Source organism: Rhinolophus sinicus, chromosome 3 (genome assembly GCF_057876585.1).
Source record: "Rhinolophus sinicus isolate RSI-liver-muscle chromosome 3, RSI-T2T, whole genome shotgun sequence".
In the NCBI taxonomy this organism is placed as follows: domain Eukaryota; kingdom Metazoa; phylum Chordata; class Mammalia; order Chiroptera; family Rhinolophidae; genus Rhinolophus; species Rhinolophus sinicus.
In genome coordinates this window covers 172,904,222-172,925,288 of record NC_142503.1, presented here as the reverse complement: position 1 = coordinate 172,925,288, position 21,067 = coordinate 172,904,222, and the positions used below count along the sequence as shown (strand labels likewise).

Below are 21,067 nucleotides of genomic sequence, written 5' to 3'. Positions count from 1 at the left end.
ATGAACCGTAGTTTCTAAGCTTGTGGTTCTATCTCATAGTCCCAGTGAAGAGATGTTGGCCACTGGGAGAGAATTCAATATAAGGAATATTCCCAATCAGGGAATATTAATTGCCAAAATGTCTGGGAGGGAAATAAATGTGAATTTGGGGAAGCTCAGGGGAAAGAGAGAAGGGAAGATGAGAATCACAGGTCCCAGGTGGCCATGGGGCTCAGCTCCATCCCTTACCTTTTCATGCTTGGTGCCAATGAGGAGGTAGGTGGGGCTGTGGTCTGGGGGGTGGATCACCAGGGTGCAGTGGGAGGAAAGCAACTGCCGGGTTCCTCCAGCCTCATAATCCTCATCCGAGTCACAGGATCGATCTACTTCCTCTATGCGCGCATCCCGCACGGGCAGTTGGCCCAGGGGTCGCTGCGAACATGAGCTTTCTGTGAATGGGAGAGCTAGCAGGGGACAAGGGTTAGGTCCTGTTGGGTTAGAAATCATGGATGTGGACAGATGACAGGATGGGAAGGGGCGACTCCTTAGCTGAGGCCTGCTTGGAGAAGTGCAGACAAGTCCCTCAGGCAGAGACTGTGGGACATGCACACTGGCCATGCACTCTAGATCCCGGGAGCCAGGCAGCTGGCTTTGTGTTTGTGGGGTTAGGTGGGGTCGAGGATAAAGCTGGGGCTTTCCATCAAGACATGGAGCCACAGGAATGGGGGCTGCGGCGAGACAGAGCAGGCGCTGTCGGGAGGCCGGGGAAGTACCTTGTCCTCATGGCTCCGATAGTAGTAGAAGGTCCTGCCAACGAGAGCACACCAGACCAGCTTGGAGTGACCATGCTTTACCTGTAAGACAGAAATGAACCAGCATTACTAGAACCAGGGGACCCCAGAAGTAAAACCAGAACTGGCAAAGAGAAGCCACAGGGGGGCAGATCTCAAAATCCCTGGTCAAACTCAGGTCCTTAGTGGAGATGCCACCCAGACTCCCTACTAACTGAAGCAGCCCTTTCACAGCGAGGGGCCATGGTGTGTACCATACGACACCCCATCCATCCTTGTGCAACTTGCCATTAAAAGATTAACCAGGCCAATCAGATTTCCTGTCTCAGGAATGTGAACATGGGAAAAACTTGCGAGTCAGCAGAGCTGGAGTTATAAGGCTGATGAGAGGAAGGGAAGGGCCTTGATAGGCAAGTGTAAATCATGAGGGGACAGCAGCTGCACACAAGCAGAGGAGACTGAAGTCAACACAGACTGAATGGGGCAGTGGAAGCAGAGAGAGAGACAGCCCGCAAGTACCAAGCGTGCTCGTACAAGCAGCTTTGCTTCCTGAAGGTGTTTGGGCCTAGCTAATGTGCTTCCTTGCTAACCTCCCTTTCCTTGGGGTTGACGTGCTTCTCTGCTCCTTGCAACCAGAAGAGCCCTAACTAAAAAGTCTTCAGGGCAGGCCTGGGATATTATAAGTCTCTGAGTGGCCACACCTACCTGCCCTAGGTAGCAGCTCCTCACTATTCACACTGCTGGATACAGGTGGGGCTGGCGGGCAACCCCTAATGACCTCAAAATGGGTACGAGATATTCCTTTCCTCCCTCTGTCTTGAGAATAGCTGATCTGTTTCCAGGGAATCATTCACCATGATCTGAGTGGTCAGACCATGTTTGAGGCCAAACAGCTAATCCTTGTGAGGAAATGACTAGAGAAAGGAGCTGTGTGTAAGGAGGGGACCCACGGCCCCTTGCCACTCCTGTTCCTGGCTCCCCAGACTCTCAGGAGGCCCACATGCCTCCCCCACTAGCCTTACCATACCTTGGTCAGCCAGCCCTTCACGGTGGGCTTGGTGCCACCCTGAGGCAGGGCTGGAGGCCCAATGGCCTGGACCTTCAGCAGGCTCTGCAGTATTCGGATCCACTCCTCCAGCAGGCTGGGTGAGTCAGCCGTCAGGTAATAGGTTTTCTTCTCAGAGATGAGCTGTGGAGGAGTGAGGGATGGGGGCCAGGGAGACAGGAGGATAGAATAACAGAAACATAGCTCTGAGGTGGCACACATCCCTGAACCCACTGGGCCTTCCTTCTTCCTACTGTGGTACTCCCTCCCTTCGTTTCCTCCTCATCTTGTTCTCCCTGTCTCTCCTGCCTTCACTCTGTCTTTCACATTCTGTCTCCTCTTCCTTCCCCATACTCACAAATTAGGATCAGACCCAAATATCGATGTGGAATGTCTTTCACATATGCCCATTTTGCCCCATTTTTATCTCTATCATAGCTATATCCAAACCTAGAACCTCTTCTGTCTAAAATTCTAGCTGCCAGGACCATGCTCACCTGGAATGTCTGTGCACCCTCTCCTCGAACAATTTGGCAACGGGAGTTCAGTTCCACTTGACCTTGAGGTTTCCGGATGACATCACTCTGTAAAGAAAGGAATGTGAAGGAAAGAGGTTGGAGCCTTCCCAGAGTACATCATTTCCCCTCAGATCTTACTCCAGGTCACAGGCAAAGGGGAAAGTCATTCCTAAGCTTTCCTGGGCTATGGTATGATGGGTAATTTGTTCTGGATCCTGGTTCCAGCTAACATGGAGCAATGATTAGAGACAGGGGCCCTGCTGACCCAGGCCTCAAAAAGTATGGATTGAACCTTTAAAATTTGGGCAGAAGCCACCAGCTTATTACTGAGCTATAAAGCCCTTAAATTCTTTCCACTACATCTTTTAATTCCAAGTGTGGCAAATAAGTGGCATATATATCATTATTACCATTTCCAGTGCCATTGCAGACATTATTAATCAATCAAAACATTACTGCTTATTGAGCAATACAGGCCCAGAATCCTTGACATGATGTTTGAGACAGCGACTACCAATCATCTGGAGTGGCATATATATCACAATTACCATTTCCAGTGCCACTGCAGGCATTACTAATCAATCAGAGCATGCCTGCTTATTGAGTGATACAGGCCCAGAATCCTTGACGTGGCGTCTGACACAGCCACTACCAATCAACTAGAGTTGCACAAGAGACTAGGTCTTTTTGCCCTCTTTTAAACATTAACATCGGTTATCCAGGGAGGGCCTCTCAAACTAGGTCCCAATATCCAAAGCTCCCTAATTCCAAAGAGTGTAGGAAAGAGGTGGAGGAAGCAATGGGTGCTCCAGCTGGAACACTTCTTTTATAGGACCAGGCAAAAGAAGAACTCAGCTTCTAAAGAAAGAAAGAATCTCTGAGTCAACTCATTTAGAGCTGCCTTTGCCTGCTCAGTGCCTGATTTCACTGCGAGAACTAGTGACCAGCCTCCTGGTACACGTGTATCTCAAAGCCTCAGCTGCCCAGCCAAGCTGCCTCTCCCCACCTGCCAGACCTTTGCCCTCTGACCGTGGGCCACACTGCCCCTCTTCTAGCACCCCCGTCACACAGTCCTAGGTCTGGGGTGGGGTCCTATAGACGCCAATCCTGGGGAAGGAGGGTCTCACCGGGGACTTGTAGTACAGAATCTGTCCCTGTCTCAGGACAAACCAGCGCCTCTTCCATGTCTTTACCCGGCTCCCCATTTTCAGCAGGTACCCTGACTTCTCCAGTGACTCCTGCAGTGGTGGAAGGGTGCAGAGAAGAGGGGTGAACAGAGGGGAAATCACTGAGGCTCCTGGACATCACACAGGCCAAAATGACCCAGGTGAGTCACTGCTTTGTCATTAGAAAAATAATTATTGAGTATTTACAGGGCACCATGCTAAGGGTTCAGAGAGGACTAAATAAAGCACAGATGGCCCTGCTATGGAAGGGTCCTACTGGCTCCGGAATGCACCTGACCATGAGAAGATGGCAGATCAGGGGCTGCATAAGGGAGAGGCCGGCCAGGGAGGGCTTTCGGGAAAGGGCTAAACCGGCCTTGGAATGAGAGGTCAGCCTTTCCTTCAAAGATGAGCCGGGAGGAGGAAGAAGGCCATGCAGGCAGCAGGGAAGGGAGAGAGAGGTTTGGGGAACAATGTGCACATCAGCCAGGCTTGGCCAGACGGTGCGTGGAGTAGGAGAGGGGAAGACAAAAGTGGCACGGCGGGGTGGAGCACAGGCTGGGAGTGACACATCTTGCTTTACTGCTGGCTCCGGTGTGGAATAGCCATCTCTGTGCCGCAGGCCCACTCATCCATAAAATGGGGTAATAATCCTGAGAGGATTGTGAGGACAAATGAGACAGTGCTTGAAAAGCATAGAGCATGGTGCCTGGTGCACTGTAAGAACTCAATTAATGTTAGTTCCTAGAATTCCAGGGTCGGCTAAAAGGAGGTAACGTGTGTAAACTCTCAGGGCTTGGTGGGCCATAGTAGGCTTTTGAACTGGCCATTCCTGGTTTGATGAGGAAGGCTCCCTCTCCTTCCTCATGGGGTCTGTGTGTGCCCAGCTCCATGACTGCACCCCTCATCCCACATCAGAGGCAGCCTCCGGCCCCCTCCTGCCCCCCACCAATACCAGGGACCCCTCCTCTCACTGCTGCTACTGGTGTCTTGTGCTGAAGGCACTAGGCCGGCAGCTCCCACCCTGCCCTGCCCCAGCCCCAGAGGGGTGGGGCCACGCTCCCAGCTCACCCCGCCTTGGCCCAGCCCGTCTATGGAGTAGGACGAGGTGCGCTGTAGTTTGTGCTCAGGCTCTGAGTAGTCGCTGTCCAGGGAGCAGGCGTCCGGAGGGATGGCATAGTCGCCCTCAGAGCTTAGCGAGGACATGGAGACACCTGGCCAGGGGGGAGGAATCAAGGCCCGGGTCCCATGCCTGGCCCAAGGACTCATCCACCCGAGACCCCTGAGTCTGGGGCTGAGGGTCATGGCAGACATCAAGCAAGGACCCCACCATCACCACCATGAATGACTGCCTGTGGGAGGAGATGAGGGGTCTCTTGTTGTCCTGCATCCCTTCCTGCTTCCCTTCTCCATACCTCTCTTGATGGCCCGGGGGCTGCCCAGTCCGCTGGTCTTCCTGGACTCAGAGCAGGGGACTGAAGTTCGGAAACTTGCCTGAGAGCTGCAGTCGTCGTCGGACCCAGAGGACTCGTCCACAAAGGGCACGGTGCTGATCTGTGTGGCTCTCTGCAAGACAGGCCCCCTCCCCACTGCAGCTCGTGCTGCAAACCAAGCCCCATCCCACTTGCACTTGCACTGGCTCCAGGTACCCAAGGTGTGGCCAACAGAGCCTGTCTGGGGCACATGGATGCCACCACCCGGCCAGGGCACCCAACACATAACCGTCCCTTCCTGACCTTACTCCTGTGTCCTCACCTCCGTGCTTCTCCTCAGGCCTCCCTCCCCCCACACCATCCTCTGTGGTCCCCAAAGCAGCAGCCCCATCCCAGCGGAACACCTGACCACTGTGACCCCTACTCCCTGCCACTAGGGGGCCAGAAAGCCACATCACAGGTCAAGTGTGAAACAGGAGCTTTAAAAATGTGTGTGGATAACGAGAGGAGAAATCATCTCACTGACAGACATTTACAAAGACTGATTATCTCCAGGTAGGAGAAACTGTGGAGAAAAGGGTACCGTGTAGTGTGATAAAGGTTTTTAGAAGATAATTTGCCATTAACTGTCAAAATTTAAAACATGCATAACTGTCAAAATTCAAAACATGCATGCCCAGAAAGTCCAGCTCTAGAAGTCTGTCCTACAGAACTATGTATACATGTGCACAGAGATGTATTTGCACAATGTTCATCACACCATTGATTTTAAAGTAAACAGAGACCTGGCCTAAACTGCCAATCAGTGGAGGACAGGTTAAGGTAGTTACGCATCTACACTGGCGGGTACTGGACCGGCCTAAAAGGGGAGGCAGAGCCGTGTGCGCAGGTACGGCAGGAAGACCTGGCTCATGGCTGGGTGAACAAGCCAGGGGTAGAATGACATGTATAATGTGATCCCCTTTGTGTGCATGCGTGCGCGTGCACCTGCGTGAGAAAGACAGAATATGTGTAATGCATTTGTGGAGGCAGCAGGGGGCCTTACAGAATAGTCACCAAACCATTAATGACAGTTACTTCTGGGGTTCGAAATTAGGGAACAGCAATATGAGAAGAAACTTTACTTCTGGATTTTTCGTTCTTCCATAAAAAGTTTTACAAAGTATAACAGCTATGATTTCAAAAACCAATATTAAAAGAGATAAAAATGTACATGAAAACATCATGTTGCCGATACACCTGATTTTTGTTTTAAAAAATGTAGGGATGTTATGGAAGTATGTGTAGGAACACAGAAAAAGTTCTGGAAGAGGCCCCACTGCCCTTTGGGCCACACACGTGACAAGACGGGGAGGACAGGTGGAGCAGCTATAGGTATAACTTTTTACTTTTTACTCTGCCCACAATCCTACTGATTCAAATTGTTGTAAATGCACAGCTTTTCTAATAGTAATCTAATAAAGACAAACAATAAAAATGACATGATGCATGGTGAGCTGAGCTCCCTGCCAGAGTCATGTGTATGCAGAAACCTGACCCTGGAGCCCCACTCCAGCCACTGCACAGTCAGGGACTGCTTTGGATAGGGACTCCCCTTCCTAGGATAGCAAGCAGCTCCTTACCCCCTTCAGGGCTGTGTAGACAGGCGCGGTGCCATTCTTGTAGATGAGGCCAGAGAAAGGCCCAGGAGGAGGCCTTGAACCTGATGGGCAGGGAAGAGGGATGAGATTAATTTAAGAGCCATAGCCCAGTGTGGGGGCAGCAGAGACCTGGGGTGAGTGAAGAAGGAAGTCACAAACAGTGCTCCCTGTAACAGCACTCTGAGTGACAGACCAGGTGACAGATGTCAGGATGGGGGCCAAAGCCTTCTTCAGTCCCACTCTTGCAAGGGTGAGTAACCAATCATGCACCATGGGGCTCTCACATCACCGTGGGGATTCTGTGGCTGGCAGGTGACTTAGGAGTCAGTGGGTAGGGATGGGGCTCCTTCAGGGGACTCCTCCCAACCTTTGTACTGCAGAAGGGAAGCCAGGGCAGGTGGGAGGCTGGGCGAGAGGACCCCTTCTCTAAAGTCCTTTCCAGCTCGGTAATTGACTATAACCCTGTTCAAGGCCACTCCCACCCAGGAGGTGATACATTAAAACCTGCACAGCTTTCTTTTCTCTCCAAGGCAGCCCTAGCTGTGTGATTTCACCTGAACTTCACCTGTTGGGGGAAGGAACGGGGTGCCAGGTGACCCTAGCCGTGGGTGTTGCTCACAGATCTCTCCCCTGCATGCCCTCCCTGCCCACGATGGGCATTCCACTTGGGACTCACCACACCACGTGGTATTACTTCTGGGAGATACATCCGAGAGATGCATGCCCGACGTGGCTACAGCATAGATCCGGCTCTCCTGGAATGAGAGGCCCCAGGAGGTCAGGGGCCAGCACTGTGACCACCCCTGCCCCCCTGGGGTATGGAAAAAAGCACAGCTTTGGAGGCAGGCAGACCTGCGCCCACATCTAGGCTCGGCTGCTTACTGGGACAGGGGAATCTTGGGCAAGTTACATCATTTCTGGGCCTCATTTTGCTCAACTCCAAAATGGGGGGACTAATACTCACCTTTCAGGCTGCTGTGAGAACCAAATGAAATTACTAATATAAACATCTAACCCCTGGACTATCATCAATGCCCAACAGACGTTCACTCTTTCTCTCACCACCACTGTTTCCTTGGGTCATGAAGTTCAAGAAGAGAGGGATCAGTGACCTGTTTCTCTGAATTAATTACCCACTTTACCGCTCTTGGGTCTCAGGCTCTCACCCCTAGAAGTGCGGTGTTGGTAATGAGGAAGTCAGAGAATGCCCTCTGATAAGCCAGTTGTTTGGGAGCAGGGACACATTTTTTTTTCCTACAGTAATAATGTTACGTCATGCTTAGGCTTCTGTCCAACCCACACAGCCTGTCTAGCTCACCCAGGCCTGAGAACCCGACTGTACAAGACACAAGGATGGGGAATGGTCACCCTCCACGGTTCCCTCACCCCTGGGTGTCCCTGGGTCTGAAGTAGGCCCACAGGCCTGGGGAGATTTTCTAATGGTTTCTAATGGTTCCCAAACAACCCAGAGGCCCTGCCTATATTTCTTTTTATCCATATCTATTTTCTCCACTCGAGATAAAGGGATAACAAAGGCCCCCTCAGGTGACTGGTGAGTCACAAGACCAGAGAAGGTCAGCCTGTCTCAGCCCAGGGGGGCTGAGGCACCTGGGGAGACAGGGAGCTAGAACCCATCCCAGCTTCCAAACAACTGGGATGAGATCCTGAGATAGCAGCAGGGATGGGCAGGGAAGAGATATGGGGCAGTGAGGGTGTCCCAGGAGGGGAACTGTTGTGGGGCAGGGAAATCCTGCGCTTATGTGGGGCCTATAAATGGAGTCCAAGTAGTAAAATTAGGCATAAAAAAGATTATTACTGCCAGTCGGGGTGGTGGAATTCCACCAAGAACAGGCCTCACACTTCACGGGGAGAATGAAGGTGAAGTTTGAGGAATTCAGGTTCACTATCATTTAGGGGTTTAGGCAACTGTCATTAACAAATAGGAGTGTCTTCCAAAAGGTCATCTAGTGCCTAACTCACCTAAGATTATTTTGAAGGTCAACAGAAAAAGGACTCTGTGAACTCTAAGTTGGCAAATCAGTGTATATCCAACTCCCTCCAATGGGAAAAGTGTCCTTAGTTTTATTCTCAGTCTTGGTTTCTCCCCCAGATGCTGACTGCCCAGTCGGTCCACCCTGAGAAGAAAGGCTGAGCTGTCTGGCCACTGGTTTCTGAAGCCAACAGGAGAGATCCTGTCTCAGGGACCAGACGAGCTGAGCCCGCTTGCTGCATCCCTTGCTGAGTGCGCCCTCACTGCCCACCTCTGCTTTAGGATTCCAGAGTATTTGTATCTACAAGACAACAACGGATAAGAGGAGGGGTGGTTCTGATGGCGTTCCAACTCAGCTGCTGGCCATTCTCCCCCCACCCCGTTTTCAAAGCCTCTCTGCCTTCGCCCCACCTTCCCCTTGGTTCCCTGTCTGCCAGCTGCTCTCCTACCTTACACTTCCTTACACTTCCTCTCAGCGGGCAGCACAAGGTGGCCCTCCCATGATTCTGAGGCTTCAGGGAATGCCAGCAACCCATGGCCTGAAGACTGGCTGGCCTTGGGAGACCTCCTAGCCCTCTCCCCAGGCATAGTTGTGTCTCAGGTCATCCAGGTCCCCTTGTAACAATCACTGATAAGGACGTGACCCATAAGCCTGGGGGTGGTGAGGCTTCCCAGACTAACAGCATTTCAAAAGGAGACCCTAGAAGGTGGTGCTGAAAAGGTGGGCCTCCCACACAGTGGTGTGGGGTGGTACCGCTCCCCCAGTGCTGCCAGGACTGCTGATACTCAGATGTCCAGCTCTCTGATGTCCCCTAAGAGGCAGGACAGCTGGAGAGCTAGAGCCAGGCTCTGGGGACAGCTGGGCCTATATTTAAAGCCTGGCCCCTCACTAACTACTACATGACTCTGGGCAAGTAACTAAGTCTGTGGAGACAGCAGTTTCCTAATCTGTAAAGCAAAATAGCACGTAACTCCTTGCACAGGCAAGGAGTCCTGCCCTTACGGCAGGCTCTGCACTAAGCTCTCCACATCCGTTATCTCATCTTACCCTCATCACTGATCTGTGCTACCAAAGTAATGCCCAGCCACCCCACCCCCCATTTCATTCTAACTTTTTGTCATGGAAAATGTCAAACAGACACAACAGTAGAGAGAACAGAATAAAGAACGACCTCATGTGCCCATCACACAGCTCTACAAAGATTAATGCATGGCTGGTTTGGTTTCATCAGTATTCCTGCCCCAGATCAATCCACCAGACAGCATGTCATTTTATGCAGTGGCACAAGTAAGGACGCTACGGCTCAGAAATAATAACAACAGCCAATGATTACATGCCACTGCCTATGACCCACTACTGTAAGTACCTATTACGTATTAACCCTGTAAAGGAGGTACTATTATCCCCATTTTACAGATAGGAAAACCAAGGCACAGAGGTTTAGTAACTTGCCCAGGGTCACAGAGTCAGCAATTCTATCTTAGTGGTTTGGCTCTGGGACCTGTGCTCTTAGCTACCACGCATACACAGCCCACATCAATGAACTGCTTAACAAATGATGCTAAAATGAATACTTATGTGACCACCACCCAGGTTAAGGAATTTGCCGACACTCCCGACAGCTCCGGACTTGCCGCTTCCCAATCACACATCCTTCCCACCCCACAGAGGCAGCTGCTGTTCTAAGTTTACCAGACTCACTTCCTTGCTTTCTGAGTTTTACCACCTCAGCGTTGTGAAGATTAAACAAGACAACATGCATCCAGCACCCAGCCTGGTGTGTGGCACCTGGTGAGTGCTTGCTCAGGACATGACTTCCAGCTACCACCCAATCGTTCCAAACCCTGGCTCTGCCCCTCGCTGGTTGGGTGGTCTTGGCAGGTTCGGTGGAACCCACCTCCCAGAGGCACCATGAAGATGACAGCCTGGTCTCATGCTCAGCACGTGGCTGTGCTCGATGGACAGTGATCGCATCTTCAGCTCTGCCCCTCTGCCCAGCCCCCAGGTGGCCTCTTACCCAGGATGGGAACCGGTGCAGGGGGGGTGTGGGTGGTTTGCTCCCCAATTCCACTTCCTCCAGCTCAGCTCTGGGCCCCTTTGGGTTCTTTCTTTCCTCCTTCCTCCCGGCAGGGGGTTGCTCTTCCATTTCCATTTTGTCTGGTTCCTCCCGGAGTTCAACTTGGGCCTTCACCTTGGGAAGGTCAGAGGGGTGGAGGGCTGGGAGGGTCCCAATCTCAATGCTCACCACGTGGCTGAAGTGCCCAGGGCCCACATGGGGCTGGCTGTGGTGCCGCTTGGCCAGTTGGACACTGTCCCGTGGGGTGCTGGGAGCCCGCACGTTCGGTAGGGTCAGGCTGCAGCCCGCGCCACCTTCCCTGGCCGGGGTCTTTGTCCCAGGGAGTATGCCTCCCTGAGCAGCGACCAGGCTCTCATCCCAGGAAGCCAAACCACGTCTGGGGGTGTGAGTTTTCCCGCACTGCTGGCCAGGAGAGCCTTCTCTTCCCAGACGAGTTGGAAGGGTCCTGGCCCCTGATATTTCCCCAGGACGCACCATCACGGAACTGCACTCCTCCAAAGGACTTCCTACTTTAGGGGCAGAGTCCTTATTCCACAGAGAACCTGGAGAAGGTGCAGGCAGAACCACCTTCAGGGCACACTGGGCCTGAGGACCACTCTCCTGCCCCACTGGCTGGCCTCCTGGTCCTGAACGGACAGAATCCTGCTCTGGGGTTTCCTGGGGGACCACCAGCAGCTTCCCTGAAGGTGCCATCTGAAGAGCTATGGTTAGAGCAAAAACAGGCTTATTGAGAGCTCCCTCAATTCAGTCCCACAACCCAGCACACGTAGACACAGATACACCCATACACACAGACGCTGACCCACCTACCTTCTAGAGTGCCTTGAAGAGCTCCCACCTGTTCCACCAGGCACTGATTACAGCTTCTCAGGTGCTGATTCTCCATCTCAAGCTAGGCAAAAAAAAAAAGAAAAAAAAAAGAGGGAGATTTAGAACACTCAGCTTCTACTAGGTTTAGACATATAATTCAAAATCAGATGAAAATCCTTTTTAAAGATTAAATCTTTGAAAAAGAACACATGCTAACCCTGACCCCTTCCTCCCTCTGTGCTAACCAGTTTTGGTAGGGATAGAATTCCATTTGGCAAGCCCTGAACTTTTTTTTCCTAGTTATTTTTAAGCTGTTTAAAATTGTGAAATATAACACATACACAGAAATGAACCGCTTAACAAATGATGCTAAAATGAATACTCACGTGACCACCACCCAGGTTAAGAAATTTGCCGGCACTCCCAACAGCCCCCGACTTGCCACTTCCCAATCACTTGTCCTTCCTGCCCCTCAGAGGCAGCTGCTCTTCTAAGTTTACCAGACTCACTTCCTTGCTATCTTTTTCTTTTTTTTAATTGGGGAAGGGGAACAGGACTTTATTGGGGAACAGTGTGTACTTCCAGGACTTTTTTCCAAGTCAAGTTGTTGTCCTTTCAGTCTTAGTTGCAGGGGGCACAGCCCAGCATCCCTTGTGGGAGTCAAACCGGCAACCTTGTGGTTGAGAGGACGTGCTCCAACCAACTGAGCCATCCAGGAGCTCAGCGGCAGCTCAGCTCAAGGTGCCGTGTTCAATTTTAGTTGCAGAGGGCGCTGCCCACCATCCCTTGCGGGAGTAGAGGAATTGAACTGGCAACCTTGTGGTTGAGAGCCCACTGGCCCATGTGGGAATTGAACTGGCAGCCTTCAGAGTTAGGAGCATGGAGCTCTAACCTCCTGAGCCACTGGGCCGGCCCCTTCCTTGCTTTCAGAGTTTTACCATCTAAGTATGAATCCCTACACACATTGGTTTAGTTGTGCTCATTTGTGAACTTTATAGAAATGGAGTTAGACAGTGTGTACTTCTGTGTCCCGGTTTCTTTTCATCAACGTAGTGTCTATGAGATCCATCCTCACAGTTGCTGCATTTTCTTTTATATGCAGTCCAACACACCTTTTAGCAAGAGGTCAAGGTTGTGCAATAAGGAGGCATCAGCTCCCTCCCCAAGAACTTGTAACCTGAGGTGTGTATCCACAGAAGGGGATGAGAGGGAGGCAAAATAAGCCTGCAGGTGTGAGCCACTTGTGTAAGGACAGAGGAAGAAAAGATGAGTGTCTGTCCTTTTCCAAACTTCCAATTCCCTTTCCTTATGTTTAGAAAGAGGTTGTTTTTTTTGTTTTTTCTGCTAGCAACACCGTAGCTTCTAGTCCCAAGTTTCCTAAACAAAGCTGTAGCAAGCAATGAACTATGAAAATGAATGAATAGAGGTAAAAGTAGACCAGAGCTTGTCAGGGTCTGGGGGTCTGGGGGAAAGAGAATGGGAGTTAGTGTTTAATGGGTACTGAGTTTCTACTTGGGGTGATGAAATGTTTTGAAAATAGACAGTGCAGATGGTTGTGAAAAGTACTTCATGCCACTAAAAAAATAGCTAAAAGGGTACATTTTGTACATATTTTTAAAAAGTTAAAAAGAATGCAGAGGACAGAGAAGAAAGTGGAGAGAGTGGACAGTAAGGACTGCGTGTGTCCTCGGAAGGAAACCGAGGGGACTTTTCAGAAGTGAGACTCATGCCTTCGCTCCGAACGTAAATATAGCACAAAGCTAATCAGGAGCTCTAAAGACACACAACCACGACCAAAGGAAGGGAAAAGTAAAGCGAAGTGTCTCAGTGTTTAAGCGGAATGAAGGACGAATGGTTAACAAAATGAAGGTCAGTCAAGGCCCCTCACACAGAAGGAGGCAGACAAATGCTGGGGGATGGGAGCAACTCATTCCAGGCTTCCTAAGAAGAGGGTGTGACTCACCTCTGCTAACTTGAGTGTCACCCATTCCTTGATCTTTGCAGCTTTTTCTTGAACGATTTTAGCTTCCTCAGCTCTCATCTGCTTCTGCAAGAAAGGGAGGGCCTTTAGTGAATCACAGCAGTCACTACGTTAGTGACTAATTGGAAGTGGGAAGCCCTGAGAAGAAATATCAGGCAACTGGATGGGGTGGCCTGATAGAAAAACATTAAATTCGTTTATGAATTTAAAAAAGGTATTCCTAAGGTGGGACAGGCCTTCCTAAGTAAAATACAAATCCCAAAATATCATGAAGGGAATGACGAATGAACCTATATATCATCCCTGTAAATTATGATATGACCGGGGAAAAAAAAAAAGAATCCCTGAAACAAAATTAAAAGACTAATTCGGGGATGATTTGCAACATAAATGATATGCATACAAAGGGTTAACTTGAAATGAATGATCCAATAAATATATGCAAATGATATGAACAGGAAACCAATAGAAAAAGAAATCAAGGGAAAGAAACCCACAGAAAGCGGTCTGACCTCAATCATAATTTTAAGAATGCCGATAAAAATGAGACATCATTTTCTTCTATCAGACTAACACAATTTAAAAGTTTGATATCCCAAATTGTCAAGAATGTTGGAAAACAACCCCGCTGACATAAACTGGGGGGTGGGGAGCAATTTGATAGTATCTGTCAACATTTGAAATGTACATACCATTGAACTAATAAAACCACTCACTGCTTAGGAATTGTTATTTGCAATTTGATAAAGCAACAAAAACCTCAAACTGGAAATCACCTAAACATCCACAAATAAGGGCTTGGCTAAATAAACAACAAGAAAACGAAATGCTGGGCTTTGATACACAACAGGAAACATGAACCGAGGTTGACAGTGAGGAGTGAAAATGAATGAGCGGTGAGAGGAAAAAACGGTCTCTGGCCTTTTTGTATTTTTCACTATAAGCATGTATTACCTTTACAGTTAAAAAACAGAAAATAAAGCTACATTAGCACACGAGAGCAGCAATTCCCTCAAAAGAATCAAAAGAGGTTTGTATCTAAATAGCAGCCTAGGATAGAAAGGCTTTTGGGCTTCGATTCTGCCCGAGCCTTATCTGTGTAGGGACACCTACCCCTCTGCACCTGCACAGTCCTCTCTAGAATGGGTGATGATATACCTCACTGCTGGGTCATTGTGGAGATGGAGATGAAGTGACAAAGTACACAGCACAGTGCTAGAGGCACAGGTAACCAACCAGTTCTACAACCTGTACACGTTCCCTGGTCTACAGAGCATGGAGACACAGGTATATTTGGAGTAACTTAGAGACCAGCGATAACGATTTGGGTTACAGCTCTAGGGAAAACTGCTTTGCAATTGTAAGATGACGGACATAAGCTCCAAATAAGGGCGTCTGTGCAAATGAGACTCAGTATTTCAGTTGGAAGGACTCTAAGTGATCTAAGTTTAGGGGTTTGCCAACAGGTCCACAGGCCAAATCCAGCCTTCCACCCTGTGTTTTTCCTGCCTATTTTTGGAAATAAAGTTTTATTGGAACATACATTGGAAAATACATTCATTTATGTATTGTCAAGGACTGCTTTCATGCTGTAACAGCAGAGTTGAGTAGTTGTGACAGAGACCCTGTGGGCAGCAAAGCCAAAAAGATTTACTACTCGGTCCTTTACGGCAAGTTTGCCCACCCCTGACGTAGTGTAACACCCTCTGTGTGTGGCTGCGAAAACTGAGGCCCAGAGGGATGAAATGACTTGCTTTTGTCTGCTCCTGGCACAGCTGGGACTAAAATGAGGTCTATTACAAAACAGCATTCTTTCTATTCTGATCTAGATCTATTATTATTGTAAAATGATTTTTTTTCTGACTTAAGCTTTAGCAGGAGTCATTTTGCCTACCAATCCTCAGATGCTGCTACTTCTAACTATGAGCCACTCAAAAGAAAAGGTATCTCTGAAATCAACAGAAAATTGATTAGACATTCCCTGTGTCAGAATTCTATTTTCCCATGATTTTTCAGGAACACATGGTGCCCCACAGATTATAAAGCCACATCCCACAAAGGAAATGTCAGTGAATGCTGATGAATGATTATGAATTTGCTCATGCTAGTGGGAAGGTACTACCAGGATTAGCTGGGATCTTATAGGACAGTGCATATATGGAAAATTGAAAGTCATCTGGCCACACTGTGGGGTCATTTGTTGAAATGATGGAGTCCTGGCACCAGGGAAAAGTTGGGTAGGTAAGGCCAATGACAGAGGGAAGGGACAGCATCAGGATGAAGTTAATGAGATTGTGAAGGGGAGAGAGCTGGGCATAGGAAACTGGTGGGGGATGTTCCAGATGTCCTCTCCAGAGCCAAGGTGCCAACTGTAGCTGGAATGCTGGGCAATGGCCTCTCCTGGGCTCCCATGTACTCAGGACACGATGCCGCACTTTTTAGAGGAGGCAGCCATATTGGTCTCTGCCGACTCAGGCTCACTGAGAAACTTTGGCCAACCAGCTGACCAGATCAGGGCCAGCTCTGTGCTGCTCTGATCCTCCAGGCAAGGGTGACATTCCACAGCTGGCAGAGCACAAGGTCAGGGTGGAGAAGGAAAAGCTCTCCTTACCAAATAGCAACCTCATGTCTGATACACAGATTACCTGAGTTCATTCTCCCAACACACCTATGACATATTATAACCCCTATTTTATCAATACGTAAAATGAGAATCAGCGACGTATGTCATTTGCCCAGAGAGCAGCAGATGCTAGAGGTGGGATTCAAACCAGATCAGTCTGCCTCCAAGGTCCTTTTCCCACTGGATCCCCTGCCTGACTCCTAATGTAACTTCCAATAGTGAAATCTCCACACGAAAGAAGAGTCCGCTGAGGGAGTGAGCACGCCACCACTGGAGGGTCAGGCCGAGGGGCTCTGCTCAAGAAGCTGGGGCCAGTGGGTACAGACGTAGCAGAGGGCACTGGCGCTCTGCTGCATGGTAGCCCATACCTGCTTCTCCAGCTGTGCCTCCAGCTGGCCAATGAGCTCATCTTTCTCCTGCGTGGCTTTCAGCAAGTCTTGGTACTTCCGATGCAGGCTGCCTGCTGAGTCCACATTCTTCAGATTGGACAGTTTCACCTTCTCTTCCATCACACCCACCTGAAAAGGACCAATCATCTCCTAAGGTTGGGATGTGGTGTGTGAGATGGCCACAAACATGGAATGGGACATTTCCTGATGCCCTCCTCTGTGACTCCCCAGCTGAGCCCTTACCTAGGGCAGTTGGGCCAATTAATTCAATGACCATTTATTAAGTCTCAACTGGGCAAAAGAAGGAATTGACAAGGAAGAAATAGCTGGGTGCTGGGGCTTCTAACTCTGGGGACACCAGTAGGGGATGAGCTGAGCAGGACAAACAGCCCTGGAGAGGAATTGCTCCAGCAGCCTCACTATGGCAGAGACGTTTGCTGCTTACTGCACGTCCATGAGTTCCTTATACTTCCCAGCCTTCTGTAATTGGGGGGGGCATGCGGTTCACTCCAGCCAATGGGCCTGAGTGGAATGACACGATATTTCTGGGCTGAAGCGTTTAAGAGCTGGAGCACGAGCACCCAGCTCTCCTCCCTGTCATGGCAACCAAGCAGGTCATGCATTCCAGATGGTCCAGCTAGAATATAGGGGACTCTATTAGCCTGGATCTTTGAATCACTGTGTGAAGCAGAATCCCCACTAATCCTCACTGGAGAGGTACCCACAAGTGAGAATGAAATGTGTTAAACTGCTGAGGTGCCAGACTTAACTTACTGCCTCAACATAACCTAGCCTATTTGGACTAACCCACTCACCGGCCCACTGCACTGACCCTTAGCCAAAGACTCCTTTATGCCCTTAGAAAGCTCCATGCATCTTAATTTGTTCCGAAGGTCTAACACATGACCGCTGGTTTTCGTTGTCCCTGAAAGGAGCTCAGCAGTGTGAGGAGTATGCCCACATGAGTCCATGGGAAGGGGCAGCAAAAGCAAACAGTCACTTCCCCTGCACTCTCTTGTCAATCCTCCCCACTGGTTACCTGGGTCTCCGCGTTCTCTGCTCTCTGTTCTGCCTCCAGCAGCCTCTGCTCCAGCTCCTGCATCTGCTCAACCAGAGACAAAGAGGAGACATAGGTGTGCTGTCCCGACTGGGACATCAAGGCAATGCAAGCGCATCGAGCAGACGCTCCTTACGGGCCAGGCTTCAACTGCCCGTCTCAGGCGGCTCAAGGGTGTCCGGGTAAATATTTTTGTGGCAACTCTTGGTTCTCTCACCCTAAATTTATGGTTAGGTGAAAAGCCCATGGAGCTGTCCTCTCTGCTGAGGGAGCGAGAGCCTCGTTCTTTCTTCCCTGTGCGTCGTGAGGAACCCAGGGAGGGGCAGCAGTACCGGCGTCATTGTTCCGAAGGCATTGCCACCCCAGTCTCAGTCCTGCCACCAGTCTCCTCTCCCTGAGGCCTCTCTCCTCTCAGCACTGGGTCACAGGCAGTGTCCTGCCACTATTTGCTCATGGGTCTGGCATGGAACATGTTCCCACATGAGCTGCCATCATATCATCAATGAGAGAAATGTTCCTTCCCACCCTGGAATAGCTCACTGGCTGGGGATAAATTCTTCCTCATCCCATCAAAGATGCCTCTGACTGTAAATGGCATTCACAGGTATCACCTTATTTGATTTCTTTAATCTTAAAGAAATAGAGGGGCTCAAGACACATTTAAAAAAATTCTATCTTGCTACCAGTAGAGGTGTATCATTCAGGTCTGAGGAGCTTGGCAATCCTGGAATCTTAAGCGAACCGGCCCAAGCAAAACGACCACTGTTCTTACACATGGAGGCTCATCAGGGACCAGAACTAAGCTCAAGCCTAAGTTGCTGCTCACCAGCCCACGACCCACATGGCACCTCTGCAGCTTCCCAAGTTCATGGCCTTGTGAGTGAAGTGTGGGCTGGATTTCAGCTTCCCCCCTTCCCCTGGTCAGGACTCAACTCTGCACTGCCCAAACCACACACCATCACACAAAGGCCTTGCAGAAGCAGAGTTGAGTCACACATAGTCCAACTCTCCTGTCAAATGCCATGTGCCAAGGTCTTGTCAAGTCAACTGCTTCCTTCCCCACCCTGTCTGGCCCAGGGCAACACATATAAATGAAACATACATCAAAGGCCCAATATTACAGCCTTATCCTCCATGAGGCTAGACCGGCCTAGCTTTGCAAGCTCTAGCCCAACCCTTGCCCACCTCATCTCTGCAGGTGTTGCCTTTGCTCCAGCTACTCAACCTTCTCCCTTTGGCCTGGACACTGGCTTGATATTTACTGGTAAACTAAGCTATTCCTTCTCTTTCCCAATCTCTCACCTTCTCAGCTAAAGTTCTGCTTTCTCTGCCTGGTGGAAAATGATGAGCCCCCAGCCTGGTGCTAGACAGCAAAAGGAGAGGTACCCAGAAATAGTTCGTGTTTGAGAACCTGGGGCCACTCTTTTCTCAGGGTAGCCCTTCCTCATCCATTTCTTCCCCCCCCGGTGGGAAGACACAGATGCTTTCAGTACACATTCCTTCTGAAAAGATCTGAGGTTCCCATGTAAAACTCGAGATTTAAAACAAAAATGTCCCTGGGGCTCCCAACAGACAGGACCACTTTTGACAGGCATTCAGGCACTCAGGCTCAGGATGCTTGCATCTCTTCCTTCCTTTCCTGGGTTTAATAATCATGATCAAACCTCTCAGCTGAAGCCTGAGAGGGTGGGATGGTTCGCTTTGCAGCTACAGGAAGATACCAGCATAGTATAAACCAACATTATGATTATGGGGTGGCTGCCCAGCACAAAAAGAATCCTACTGGGGGGGGACACACATAGTGGTGGCCCTCAGTGAAACGGTTTGTATTAAATAACCCTTCCACCTTTGACACCAGACCTGACTGGGCCAATCAGGTTCTCTCTCCCCAAAAATCTAAAATCTGGGATGGAGAGACAAGAGCCAGGGGGCTACATTGGAAAACATACACACACTTCACCAAGTTGTAATTGTTTGGTAGTTCCTTCAGTTCTGTGAGCTCTTCCAGGATCCTAGTAAATTGCCTGTTTGCTTACACTAGCCAGAGTTGAAATATTTGCCCACATCAGAAACAACTCTAAATAATGCAATTACTGGGAGCATTTCATTTCTTAAGAACACAATGAAATACTGAATGGGAAGGCTTTGGATTCTTGACCAGTGTCTTAGATTGACCGTTAGCTGGACCATTTAGATCGAACATCTCCGTGACCTACTGCAATGACTGTCTGATATTTTCTAACTTCATCTGATGGAAAACCTTGGCTTTCTCTTTTACAGATGGAGAAACCAAAGTAGAATGAAGAATAGAATGTGTGTGGGTCCTACCTTCTGGCCGGGCCAGTGACACTGGTCAGAGCCAGAAATCACTCCATTGTTGACAACATGGTAAGCGTTTTTTCCCTCAAGATTGGAAGACCCCTTCAAGATACGCTATCACCAAAGCAGATGGAAAGGAAGGTCTCCTCCCAGCCCTGGGCCAGCTGCCACAGGGTCCTCATGCTGCCGACGCTCCCAGCTGTTCTTATCTTCCCGGCAAGGACACTCAAGACTCAAAGCATTTTGTATTCACCTTTATGCTGGACTCTTCTTTTTTAATAAAACTAATTTCTGAACAGTGAAAACATTTTAAACATCTGGCAATTTTTAAGAAGAGAATAGTGACCATTTATGTGTTCATCACTGTTCTCCAACTATTATCAACATTCTGTCACCCTCGTTGGAAGAGAATATTTCTAATATCATGTTTCCCTCCTTTCTTATGAAAATGCATGTTCTCCACTGCTGCTGAAATACTCCCAGGTGTGTCTATGCTGGAATGTCATTTTTATAGTTCTTGAACTCTTCTCTTAATCCCAGCATGAATACTTTTCATGATGCCACACCATTCTTCTTTACACTTATTTACAGGGCCACACCGGGAGCTCTGGAAAGCTGGCGCTACAGGTGGGCCACCCCTTTTTTGGGTACTGTTTCTCCTCTCAGAGGGTTCCTTAGGACCGTGTCCTCAGCTGTCCTTTTAATCTGTGGGCCTGAGGTGACCTGCCAGCCAAGGAGGTGTCAGGTTAAGGCAGCTGACTTTTAGGCGGGATCCACTTTCACCAGCTGCAACTTGCACGTGAGACTCATAAGCTGCCTGAGAACTGGCTGCAGTGAACTGATGAAATGTACTTGGCACCAACCTGGTATTTAAGCCCAGTGTCCACAGCTCCTTATAACACTCAGTGAGGCTGGGAAATACCAGCCCCACGGCGGGGGGAGCAGTGGGTGCTCTCCTGCGCTCCCAGCACAGTCCAGCGTGCTGAGCAGTGCCTGAGCCAAGAACCATGCCATCCTGGGTCTTAGCTGCCCCTTTGAAAAAGGGGTCCAGCATTCTGGCTACCGCCTTGCACACACTGAATGGTACAGGTAAGCGCTAAGGCTCTGGAACCCAAATAGCTCTGCCACAGTACGGCTTTAGATAAATCCCCTAATCTCTGTGTGCCTTAAGTTTCCTCACCAGTAAAGAGAGTGATGAGTCTTCACTTCCTAGGGTTGTTCCGAGGATGACACAGGATGCCTCACGTA

General features: G+C 49.6%; 1 protein-coding gene across 2 annotated transcripts in view; it reads right to left on the bottom strand.

The window, feature by feature from the left end:
* The window catches only part of PLEKHH1 (pleckstrin homology, MyTH4 and FERM domain containing H1), a 49,980-nt gene that overhangs the window by 12,176 nt on the left and 16,737 nt on the right, over positions 1 to 21,067 (bottom strand). For both annotated transcript variants that reach the window (XM_019733623.3, XM_074327312.2), the window contains 14 exons: positions 17,483 to 17,545; positions 16,423 to 16,572; positions 13,414 to 13,497; positions 11,451 to 11,532; positions 10,581 to 11,341; positions 7,249 to 7,327; positions 6,555 to 6,634; positions 4,915 to 5,065; positions 4,571 to 4,713; positions 3,461 to 3,571; positions 2,313 to 2,399; positions 1,798 to 1,959; positions 753 to 833; positions 229 to 411 (listed from right to left, as the gene is read on the bottom strand). In XM_019733623.3, coding sequence (XP_019589182.3) covers positions 229 to 411; positions 753 to 833; positions 1,798 to 1,959; positions 2,313 to 2,399; positions 3,461 to 3,571; positions 4,571 to 4,713; positions 4,915 to 5,065; positions 6,555 to 6,634; positions 7,249 to 7,327; positions 10,581 to 11,341; positions 11,451 to 11,532; positions 13,414 to 13,497; positions 16,423 to 16,572; positions 17,483 to 17,545 — 2,217 coding nt within the window. The remainder of the gene's footprint in view (positions 1 to 228; positions 412 to 752; positions 834 to 1,797; positions 1,960 to 2,312; positions 2,400 to 3,460; positions 3,572 to 4,570; positions 4,714 to 4,914; positions 5,066 to 6,554; positions 6,635 to 7,248; positions 7,328 to 10,580; positions 11,342 to 11,450; positions 11,533 to 13,413; positions 13,498 to 16,422; positions 16,573 to 17,482; positions 17,546 to 21,067) is intronic.